At 39.7% G+C, this 12798-nt stretch overlaps 1 protein-coding gene across 1 annotated transcript in view; it reads right to left on the bottom strand.

Annotated features, from left to right (window-relative positions):
* The window catches only part of RORB (RAR related orphan receptor B), a 132732-nt gene extending 120473 nt beyond the window's left edge, over positions 1 to 12259 (bottom strand). Inside the window, exon 1 of the mRNA XM_061366013.1 lies at positions 12111 to 12259. Coding sequence (XP_061221997.1) covers positions 12111 to 12117 — 7 coding nt within the window. The 5' untranslated portion in view covers positions 12118 to 12259. The remainder of the gene's footprint in view (positions 1 to 12110) is intronic.
* Between the last annotated feature and the right edge of the window lie 539 nt (positions 12260 to 12798).

Genomic DNA, 12798 nt, shown 5'->3' with positions numbered 1-12798 from the left:
ATGAAATGTACCAAGAAGCGACAAGTAACTGACAACCAGTGGAGGTGTGGATTTAATACCACACACACAAAAAATAAATCTAAAAGGTAATATGCAACTGCAGTAAAACCTCAGATGAATAAACACAGAATGACTGACTAGGTCTAAAAGCAAAATCTGACATCCAAAGAGGATTGGAATACGGCATACTGTTTTTTCTCTTCCCTCTTCATAATAAACTACAAAAATAACCAGATATGTGAAGTATGTCTGTATGCTTAGATGTGAATATATCTCCTCTTGGAAATGGAAGGGGTTTTAAACTCACATCATGGGAAAATAGTATTATTTAATTTTTAGAATTGTTCAACCATTCTGTGCATAAATGTATAAAAATATCACCTATTCCCTCATGAAATATGAAATATAGCTATAGATACAACTATAATATGAAACCTTTTCAGTTCCCTTCCTGAGCAGCAAAATATTAATGGTTTAGTACTGCTTGAAATACCGTAACAATTGGCCTTCAGACAGTAATCAGCAGTTTCACAGACATAGCTCTACTCCTTAAATGGAAAAAAAAAATATTCCTAAACAATTTACATTACTCTTGACAGTAAACTAAAAGTTAAATTTTGTGACTTGTTTCACAGTGAAGCATATTCAAAAAAATGCTATTTTGGAATTATGAAAAATCACAATTTACATTTTGTAGCATTTGTCTTCCTGAAATGATTTTATCCTGATGCTCATTTTTGCTGAAAATATAATGTAGGTTAACACTGGGTCAAAAATCTGATGCATTCCTTAACATTCCAGTAAGAGCATAAAGACTTTACTCTGAGACATATACCCTCCTCTAGCTCAGCTGATCCTCAGAAAGGATGAAATAGATGTTAATGGATGACAGCTTGGCTCTCTGCCTTTTTTATGCTTAGGACTTACAAAAAACTACAGCAGGGAGGTGGGAAAGCAGAGAATTCATGTAAATGAACCTCCTACGCTATCAGAATAGTTTTCCAAAAAGTCAGATTTCCTTTTTCTTTTCATTTATGGAGAGTTCTGCAATTGTTTGATTCTGTAATAAGCTCTGTGAGGCTGTTACAGAAGGAAAAGTTAGACAAGTGTATGTACTTAAAAGTCATCCTAGTCTTGGAGAAACTGAGAGCATCAAAAGACCATTCTTTGTTTATCTTCTGAGCATGGAGAAAAGATCTAAAGGCATTATTTCTATCTCATAAAAAATGTTCTGCTGCAGTCAAAATGTGACATATTTCCACTGTCTCCAGAAGTCTATTATGAATTAAGTGAACTCTACATAATACATTGTTTAAAAAAACCTGCAAAACCTCTAAAGATATAGGCAATGCATTTTTTACCAAGCAAGAGAAAGAGTAGGTGCTGGCAACCAAGCGGTAATAGAGAATCAGAGAGATTCATTTGTCAAGCACCTCTTCTATTTCCAAGGCTACAGGCATACAAATGTCATGGAGGTACATGGTGGAGATGTAACCAGGCCAAGATTTAACAATTTTAATTTCTTCCCTACAGTATATACCAAACAAAGATAAACAAAACAAACAAATGAACAAAAACAAAGTGTAAAAAGAACAATATGTCTTTCTGTAATACATGGGCAGGTGTGATACATGGTCTAATGAACCAATTACACATTTTCTAACAAGTCAGCAAAGTTAAGTGGCAAGGACTTTTCTGAGTGTACTGCTTTTTAAAACAAATGACTGGAAAAACTAGAGAGAAAGAATGAGGGACATAAAAATAATTAAAAGATGGGGGGATAGAAAAGGCAATTTGATTTGATCCAGATTTTAAAAAGCTCAGGTTTGGATGTATTTTTGCAAATGACATTTTAATTTAGCAAATGAGTACCTTGGCTGAAGTGTAGTGAATGCCAAGCTTGTACAGGCAGCTTACATAACTGTATATGCGATGTTCCAACTTGCTGCACTTCTGAGTAGTGGAGCTCTGGATATACATAGTGAAGTGAATGGGAGCAGATGTTTAATGTTAACATTTAGCTGAATACCAAATAGTTTGAAGTCCCATTACAACAAATCTACATGCAACACCAAGTAATAAAAAGCAGCACAGTGAATACATTCATATTGAACTTTCTTTTCCTTACTTAACATTTTTTCCCTGTTATCTCTACTTTTTCTTTCTCATTTCTAACAGCATGCCCACTGTAGTTAATTCCACCTGCGATAAGTTGAAATTGAGAAGTCCAGCACTTTGTAGTGCAGAACTATTCACATTAAAAACAAACAAACAAACAAAAACACCAACCCAATCTTCCATCTCCTCATACCTTCTTTTTATATTCTGTTCTTTTCCTTTACATTTCCACTTACTTATTCCACATCACACTTTCTTTTTCAAAACAGCATCCTTTCTATTTAGTTTGTTTTTTATCCAATTTCACCATCCTTTTTTCCTCTCCATTTTCTCTTGTGCCTGTTTAAATTCTCTATCAAACACATTTACTTCTCTCCTTCAGTTTTATGATGCAGCTGGCACAACCTTTTTCTCCTAAATCCTGTTGAAGCCTGAAAATGGATTGCTGCAAAAGGTCTTGTTCAGTGTCCTGTTCTTCATGGCATTCCCACTAGAACTTGTAGCAATTGCTGATTTAGAACACATCTTGTTAAATGGTCTTTTACAAAAATAAATACGGGAACTTTGGCAAACTCAAGTAAATTACAAATGGAGAATGCAACTTTCGCAGAGGCACCTGAGTTAAGATAATGCAAGTTCTCTCCCCTCTTATCCGCTAAACTCAAGTGAAAGAATTATTTAGCTCTCCCATCTTCTGAAAATAAGTACACTGTAAACAACCAACAAGACATATTGTACCATTAGTTTTACAGTAAAACATTCCAGCCAACTCTATAGGGAACTGTTTCAAAATTAAAGATATAGCTTAGCTCAACCACAGCTCTGCAGACAGATTTCACTCAGGTGATGTAATACACTGCATTAGCCTGAAATACTAACACATATGAAGCTTCTCCAGAAATCTTTGCGTAATAGTAATTGCCCCTCAAAATGTCAGAGTAAGTATTGCATGAAAAATTTTCTGCATTTTTTTTAAATAATACATTATTAAGAATTGAATTATGGCTAAATTACAGTAGTTACTAGATACTTTTGAAGTTTCATCTTTAATATTGCAGCAGCTGCCACAACACTGATAATGCCTTTATTCTCGACCAGTTCAGAACAGGGAATTTACTTTTATAAGCACGTAGAAGTGCTTTGCAAATTGTAGTGGAACTTGATGCTGACATTTTTTAAGCTATGGAACAATTTGTAGTTTGAGTTATTCCCAGTGGGTGTTAATCAACCATACTTTGCCTCGACTGATGTTGTTTTAATCTTCCTCCTTATTCCTACTAATCATTTGAGAGATTAATGTAATCTGAGTTTTCCAAAACTGGCTATGGCTAAGAGGAAACTAGTATATATTAGGAATTTTCATTCCTCCATAAAATGCATTCTATTCAAATAAATGAAAACTTTTTTATATATGTGTAGCTGCAGTTCATACTACGTGATACTCATTATTTTAGATATAAATTTAGATTATTTAGAATGAGTAGATTTTTGAATGAGGTATGATCTTTTTACTTTTTTAAATATAAAGCAACAGTAATTTTAAATGCAAATTTTCCCACTATTCTAGATTACCAGTGCAGTACTGCTTACTTACTGTCTACAGTATGATACATATTATAGGTTTCCATATATTAAAAAACCAGTTAAGTTGATATTTCTTGTGTTGTATTGCCATTTCCTTGCATACTAGTATAGAAAGCATGGCTTGTGTCATTAAAAGAAGTGTGACTTGCTGACAGCACTTAATGATAATAATAAATATTACTAAAACAAGCTAAAATTATCTTTGCTTGGTCACCAGTGGAACTTTCTCCAAAACAGAAGTTTCTTTTCTTCACCAAGATGAAATCACTCAATAGTACTGTGCCTTATTAATACATGTCTTTTCCAGTGCCATTACTTCTCTGTGCCACTAGACTGTGCTGCATTAGTTCATATTTATGCTCCCACTGCATTTGAATATCTACTCTCAGATCCTGTACGTGGTCCCTCCTGTCAGTTACTTCCAGCTAAAATACTAAATACATTTCATTGTACAAATATTGCACATCAGTCCCCAAATAATGCACACTGAAGTAAAAAATGCTTTTCATAGCCAGTTTGCCGCTTCGTTCTTTCAGGTAGACAAATATGAAAAGAAAAAATAGAGCACGTTTCACTAAGTCAGGACCCGAAATACACATTTAATTTCATTTTTCCAACTTGTTTTGAGAATCAAAATAGGTGCAATGCTGCACTGTTGAAGCATACAAGTAATCAAGAAGAATGTGCTAGCAGCGTCCTATTAGGTTTTCCAAAAATCACTCCCGTGGCAGCCTCTTTAATCAAAAAGGTAATTGGTGACAGTTTCTCATCACGTAGTAAAATCAGACATATTTTTCAAGAAGGAAAGAGAAGACAATATACATTAATGTCTCCAAACAAAATTTTTAATGAAAATACTATCCTTAATTTTGTTAAACCGTTTTATAGAGTTCACACATAGTAAATTCACTAATCTGTCCACCTCCAAAAAAGATTCTGTTTTTCCAATAAACCTTTTGGAAAATGGTTTCCCCACAGTTTTCACTCTACTAGCTAACAAACAGAAAAATCCTATCAACTCTGGGACTGGTTCTATAGTTTTCAAGTATCTTTCAAGCAAGTGTAAACTTTTAATGTGTAATGCACACTAATCTTCCCAAATTATCAAAACGCATGAAGCCTATCACACTTTACCTCCTGTTGTAGTGGGAATGGTAGTTTAAAAGTGGCTTATTTATAAACAGCCTTGTCTTCACTTTTTACACTTGAAGTTTATTTTAGAGAACCATAATTTCATCTGAGACCAACAACAACCTGCTCCAAAACGTAATATGCTACCCTCTTGACAGCTCATTATTTTGACAGTAGACTGAACTGCAATTTAACAGCTACTTCTTCTTTGTCTTCTTTTGATCTATTTCTCCCTCCCCATTGAACATCTTCACTGAAAAAACCTTCATAATACTTATTACTTGTAAGAGTAAGGACATTCTTATTTTAAAGAATTGCTTCAGAGAGTGGAAAAAATAAATGCAATGAAAATGCATGTCTTGCTTGGAAGGATAAAGTCATTTATGGCTACCATGGATTAATGAAGCAGAAATAAGATTCTTAAAAAGAGAAATTATAGCGTGAAAGGTTTTTGTTGTGTTCAGGAAATCTAAGTGACCATGGATAACTAAAAGAAATCAGTTAATTGTGAGACCACCTCAAGATCTACAAGCAGACAGAATGTTTCAAAGACTGACTTCATAATAATTGTCCAAATTACTCTTAAAATTATACTGCCTTTTTTAGCCATGTTAAAATTTTTACTACCCTATGTGGCATATTCATGCTTAAATATATTACAAATGTATGTATTTTCTTAATCTTTACTTAAATATTGAATTGGCCACTATTTACCAGCAGTAACACAGCAATCAGCGTAAGCTTAACAATTAAACTAAGTAATTTATTGATAATTGGCAGAAGAACAATGTTTTTGAATACTTTTTGAATTTCCACAATAGCTGAGAAAACAAGTAGCATATTTACCAATATCTTTTTCCAACAAATACAAATTTCTAGCCAAAAAAGCTGCTATATTTAAGCACCAAAGAGTATTAGGCAGTTAAAAGCGCAAGGTGATTTTATTGAAATTTCAGGGCAAGAAGATTTTTTTAACACGGCTTGCTTCTTATGACATTGATTCCCTGTAAGCCTTTATAATCATTGATGTTTCCTATAATCCCAAGTTATGGAGTTTCAAACGGACAGAGAACAAGCAGCCTCAAATTTAGTTTGCCTTATTTATATGAGCGGTCCCATTAAGTCTAACTGAACTACTCAGATAAATAAGGCCCACGGTAACAGGAACGCTCTTTCATGATGAGTTTGTCTGTCAAGTAAGCATAATTACTTGACTTTACTCTGTAATGAGTATGTGGTTTTAAATGTCTATGATCCAGATAAACATATGATTTTTTAAATTTATTCCATTTCTGTGCAGTAATAAAAGCGCTGATCTCCCTTAAAATTTGTGTAGATGCGTCATAATTGACAATTCATCAAAATAAATCATCATTAACATCAAAATAACAACATTTATGTCAAACTGAATTAGACTATATACTTGTAATAGAGGCAGTAACAGCTGTCATTCTGTTTGCATAGATTTCCAGCAGACTGTGTCTGGCAAAGTTAAGTGTGAGCATTTCTGCTTGATAAAAAATATTTCCAAGACAGCAAAAATACAGAGGGCCAAATGTCTCATCAATAGGACCACACAAGTGAGCAACTGTTGTTCAGTCAAACATGGACCAGGTTATCACAGACGTATTCTATTCTGAATCCTGTGCAAAAATAAAGTTTTTAATATGCTCATGAAGGCAACATTAGAAACAATCAGGAAAATGGCAGAATCCAAAGGCACCTTCTGTCTATCACCCCCGGTGACACTCTCTGATGTCTTATTTTCAAGCTGCACTGCAGACTTTGCCCAGACTGCATACAGAATCGGAAGGAACAACAACATTGAACTCTGTAAACATGAAGCACAAAGAACAACATTTTGACATCTATAGTTTGTCTATGAAAGTCATTATGGAAAGTCCCAAATGTGCTAAATGCACAAAGCTGTTAATATTGCTCTTTAAAGAAACTTATTTTAAATTCAAATGTATCAGGTTTCTTAAAATTTATACTTTGGTTGAAGTTAATTTAACAGGTTTATTACTAAGCTCAACAGCAAGTGATCTAGGACTGTGTTTCGAAAGTGTAAAACTGCATAACCACCAATACATTACTGTTACCTCCTGATTGTGTAGTGATGTTCAAAGTTTGTTTTCTTTCTTTCTTTTTAATAATTTCCTTTTTGTCCTATGTAACTAAAACTGGTTATTTATACAACTATTCTGTTTAGCCCAATTTACCATAAATGCCGTTACACCACCTGTGAGTCTCCTCATTAAGAGCTCAGCAGATAGAGTTGCAGGTTGAAAGGGCACCGTATGGACGACGAAAGGGCTAGTTAACAAAATCCATTATACTGGTGTACTGGTAAAGCTCATTTCTATTCATCTGATGATTAGTTCAGTCAATATTTACTCCTGCATGCATCTTTTGTCTTTGGCTACTCAGCGTACATTCTTCAATTTCATAGCACAAACCATGATTTCTGTGAATTCCTTGCATTGCTTGAGGCATAGAAAAAAAAGATTTCTTAAATAGCTTGTGAATCCTTCACTCCTTTAATTTTGTTTTCCTGTATCAGGTAACAAGTGCCCATACTACAAAAATGTTTAATAACACACAGTACTATTGTACTTTATCTGTACATTTCTTATTAGACACATGTCAATATCATATATAGCAGTACCTATGATAGTAACCTAAAGACTTTCCACTCGTTAGCACAAGTATATTTTAAGCAGGAATTCTTTCAGTTTACTCAGAACATACATCTTTTCTTCTTCTGTTACCTTTTCCCCGAAACTTTGATAATAAAAATTACGTTTTTAATAAAAAACCCCCACAGATCTGTACTTACAAATATGGCTGTATTGTCAAATGGGTAGATCATACCAAGTTATTGCCTATGACTGTATTCATAAAAGGCAGTGTCAGACATTTTACAAACCACCATACAGAAATTGTTTCCAGCTAGTGCACAGGATATCCTCATAGCTATTAAATTAACTGTTATATTACATTTTACCAGCCTTCTACCCATGAAAAAAATCTAAAAAAAAAAAAAAAAATAGAACACCCCCCCCCCCCCCAGGAAAAAAAACAAAATCAAAACCAAACAAACAAAAAACCCCAAACAAACAAACAAACAAAAAAACAAACCCTCTTCTCTGGTAAAAATTCTAATGTTATTAAACCAAACAGCTTTCTATTGATGAACATTCATTATGTACTCCCCTCCTACACCGAACACTACGGCATAATACAACAACCACAGATAAATGCAGGATACCCTTTGGAATGTAAATACAGTGGAATTCAAACTAAAAGTATTGCAGAAGTACAAATAGGTTCTCATGCTTCAGCTTTTTTCTTGTTCAATTTGATTCTAGAGAGGTGATGCTCTGTATTAACTATACACATCTGTATTTTTTATTATGTAATTCAGTAATAATTTACTCCTGACTCATGATTTTCTAAGCATTTACTGATACTTGTTAAAATTTGATGTGCCAAGTTCTAACACCAGAAAATTCTGTTCCATCAGTATCAAGGAGTCTCAATGAAGTCAAATAACGTTACCCAGGCAAGTAGTAGCTGCAAACACTACACCGTCATAATGAATAGGTTTTGCTGTGGCGAGTCCTAAATCTGTCGAAATCTGTATAGTTTCACTCTTACCACCTTTGTTTTAAATAGTCAGTGTGTTAATTGAAATACGTTAGGATATTAATGTTACATGTTCCAAATTTAGTCATACTTATTTCTTGGAATAACTTGTGATACAAGTTTACTTCGCTTTAATGAGCTTGTGAAGATTCCCTGCCATCGTTTATTAAATGTGTAGAACTTTCTCAGCTATCCAGACTATTTGTATATGTTACTTAATAAGCTCTCAGCAATACTACAGATACTGTGTTTGATTCACACTTTCCTAATTGCTTACAAATATTTCAGTGATGCTAGAAAACAGAGTAACTATGTAACATTATGTAACATCTATCACTGCTCAGTCCTGATTCCAACAATAGAAAACTACACAGGAAAACTTGCTCAAATACCTTGACTTCAGGGCTTTATGGAGTTCTTTTTCTTGAAAACACAGAAGATAAAGCTTTTTAGTAAGATTTCCAACTGAAATACTACTTTTTCAATAAAAGGGTACTCTGTACAACTGCTTTGGTGCCACTTTCACAACTGAAATAATTGTGACCACAAACTCAGGTCTGGTGTGTGCACAGGTAGCACGTGGCCAGATTAAATTTAGGTGACTTGACATTAGTTTTTTGCCACTTTGTTGGTTTTATATATATATATATATTTGCATTATCAGCTGCATTATATACAGAATTCACTAAGTTGTAATAGCTTTAAACTTTACGAAGCAATTTCGCAAAAAATTAAATTACAAGATAGAAACCTGTATGCTTCATTTTCTTTTGATTAAGCAGCACAATAATCTTAGTGCATTTTAAGTCCTCTTTTTCTAAAAAAAGTGTACTTAAGTACACTTTCTACGTTTTAGCCCTCCACACAGTATAGTCACAAGAATGGACAGGTGGAAGGAAAGAAGACTGTGATAAGCAATTATAAATTTCATTCTTTTACACTTATGTTTGCCTCTATAAAATACGTATACAAAAGTCATTAACTTCCAAAACTTCCATTCCCATTCTAAGGGAAATACCATGTGACAATCTGAACAGCAAAAGCACAAGCACTCAGCCTCCTGCACCAGAATATTATTCTACTGTAAGTTAGCATGGGTGTGTATCCTCAAAGGATTTTTAAACCAAGATTTGAAGTACAGGGAATTATTATTTCAGATATGACATAACCAATGACTATAATGTAGTGGCACAATAGCTGAGGTGTGCCCCAAAGCTAGCTGTGCTTCCATGGGATGGGATGACCAACAGCCCTCATGACTGCTCAGTGCTTTGGGATGCAGCAGGCAGCAACGCAGGCTGAGTATTTTCTTTAAGCAACCACAGCACCCCCTGCACGTCCCAAGCATCTCAGGCTGAGTGTGTCAACTGCAGCTTGGACAGATCTCAACTCAGCTGGGAAAGTTTAGGGGAAGAGCTCACATGTACAAGTGAAAGAGCTTCTTCTTTCAAACCCAGCAGTGAATACAGCATAGCTGAAAAGAACTGTACTTTCACAAGGCTCACAACTGTCCAGAAACACTAATTCATGGAAGCTCACAGTGTGTTAATTGTGATATACATTTATTTCCATTATTAGGAAAGCCAAAAATGCAATGGACAGATACTTAATTAGTATACAGTATTCTTGTTCATCTGGGGGGGGCAAGTGCTGCTCTTATCTCGACCTACACCTAATGTAAAGCATCAGTTTGGTAACCTCTTGCATATGAGCTCTGCACAAAGATGAAAGTTGTCTGCTTGTGTTCTTCTTCTCCCTTTAACCCATCCTTTTCCCCCATCACCCATATATTCCCAACTGAGCAAGCCTAAATATAATGCAAACATAAATTAGCATTCCAGGTTAGAGCAGCACCGCTTCATGATCAAGGGGCGGCAGACGCGGCTGCGGAGCAATGCCACCAGGTGTGCAGAGGGATCCGCCTCCCTCTCCCTGTCCAAAACAGCTAGGGCGCCCTGCACCGTTTCAATGGAAAGGGTCAGAGGACAGGGACGACATTTCATTTCACTTCAGTCTTGCCCTTGCTGCTCTGCGGCAGCAGCAGCTGCCCCGGGACAGGGAGTGGGGGCTCTAGATCGGCTGGAGAAACCGCCCGGGAAACAGGGCTCCTGGCCAGGGGCACTGATGGGCAAGTTTCGAATGACCCAGAGCCTTTGATGGGACCTGCTTGCACTGGAAGAGCTTAAGAGGAAAAAAAAAGAGGAAAAAAAAACCCAACAAAACCCAACAACCCAACCCTGCAACATGGGCTGCTTTACAGAATTGAGTTATCTCAATTTCCTGTTGCTCTTATGAAAGACAAATACTGTTTAGCAAATTCTTGCCAGATGCCCCAAAGCAAACACCCCATCTTCTAAGAATGCAGGCAGAAAGGTTGTTGTTTGTTTGTTTCTCTGTGCAAATATCAGTCCCAATTCCTTTACAGAAAATTACACACGTGATTTGCTAGCGCTTTTAACGCACGCAGCCACAGGAGCTGACATCCCACATGAGGAAATCCTTGCTAAAAGTTGTTTCTAGCGTGTGTCCCCATTCACTAAAAAAGACCCAAGAAATATGCACCTCATGTCGCTGTCAACCCCGAGCATGTTCCACTCCTCAAGAGCTTTTCTCCTCCACCCCGACACTCCTGAAAGACTACTTTTTTTTCTTTTTTTTTTTACCACTTTGCCTTACGGTGAGGCAAGCAACTGGGCTGAAGAGCTGGGCGATACAGCACAGTGTGGAGAGTCGGAAGACGTGCGCGACCCCCGCGGGCTACCAGGACTGTTCTCGTCCTGGTGCCGGTGTTCGCCTGGCCCCGAGAAGGGTCCCAGAGGAGACACGCTTTACCATGTCTCCCGCACTTCTCCGCACGCACTTAAGTGTGCGGCATGCCCGCCACGGCAGGCAGCCCCTCTCCAGACCCATCGATACCCTCAGGACAAGCACCAAGGCAGCTCTCCACGCCTGGGATGTCGGTGGGGATGCTGTGTGCTCTCCCGAGGCATCCTTCCCGACTGAGGCTGTAAGCCCTAAGGGGAAGCTCTGGCTGCCCTCCAAGATAGGGCTGCGCAGGGTGCACTGGCTCTCGCAAAAGAGAGCTGCCGCACGGAGAGGCGTCCCAGTCAGCGCAGACACTCCCTGCTCCATTAGCAACTCCCCGGGAAGGCTCCCCCAGGCAACATGCCGGCTGGGGAACAGGGCGAAGACTGCTGAAAAGTCCTGGGAACAACTTTTGGGGAAGGAAGGGGGAGCTCCTCCGCGAGTACAGCGACCCGGTACCAAGACTCGGGCGGTTCCTGCGGTACGGGCCACCTTTCGAGGCCGAGTGCCCACGGGACAGTTCCCGGTGGGAACTTGAGGACACAGGCTCCGCCAGTCATTTGCCCCTTCCCTCCCAGACTGCCCGCTATGGCCCTGGGAGACGCCGGAGTTTCTCGCACAGGTGCGTCGGGCCCCCCTTTTCCTGACGCGGACAGCACTTCAGGCTAGCCGCGGCCCCGCGCGTGAGGCGAGACTGCGAGCAGCCACGCCGACGGGCGGGAGCGACCGATGAACTTTCTCCCTGGGACCCTTTGCCCCCGGCATGTAACCTCCTCCCCAAGCCCCTTCCCCAGCAGTTTTCCCACACAACCCGGCCCGCTTACCTCGCATGGTGTTGGCTCTCCGCTTCGCGCAGTCATGAAGCTGAGAGCCTGGGAACCGCACCGCAGAAATCCCGTTTCAGCACCCGCGGAGGCGTCGGCCGCCGTAGCAACTCTGCTTCGCCAGGAAAATCATACCTCCAAGGCTGCTTCGTGGAGTGCGTCTCCGCGACCTGCCCGCCCCCGGGCGCGCTCCCCCCCGGCTGCCGCCCCGGGCCGCCCGCCCGCCGCGGGAGCCCCTGAGGGGGTCGCCGGGCCCCCGGAGTGGCTGCGGATGGCTAGCGGCGAAGCAGGGGAGGGAGAAGGAAAGGAGTTACGTTAGCAAAAGCAGGAAAAACACACGGAGGAAGAACTGCTGGGAGGGGCTGCGTGAATGGCAGAGCATGTGCGCTTTCACATGACACCGGCGCCCCTCAGCAGCTCCCCGGTGCGGATTTCCACTGCGCAGCCACACGGACGCGCGAAGCGGGAGTGAAACCCACGAAGAAAGCGGCAAAGAGGCTTATAGCTGGGGGCGGGGGGCGCCGCCGGCACGGCCCCGCCCGCTGTCACCGCCGCCGCCAATCGCCGCCCGCCCGCCCGGCACCGCGGCCGCGGGCGGCACCCCGCAGCCGCCGTTGTCATCTCCGAGGTTCTGGCCCCAGCGCTGACTGCGGCGCCGGCCGCGGCCGCGCAGGGGGCGCGCGGCTCC

The sequence above is a fragment of the Neopsephotus bourkii genome, unplaced genomic scaffold (assembly GCF_033783945.1).
Source record: "Neopsephotus bourkii isolate Nb327-2 ecotype Australia unplaced genomic scaffold, CSIRO-AGI_Nbou_v1 NB_1293, whole genome shotgun sequence".
Lineage (NCBI taxonomy): Eukaryota > Metazoa > Chordata > Aves > Psittaciformes > Psittacidae > Neopsephotus > Neopsephotus bourkii.
Note: the sequence above shows the minus strand (reverse complement) of the source record. Positions and strands in the feature narration are given on the sequence as shown.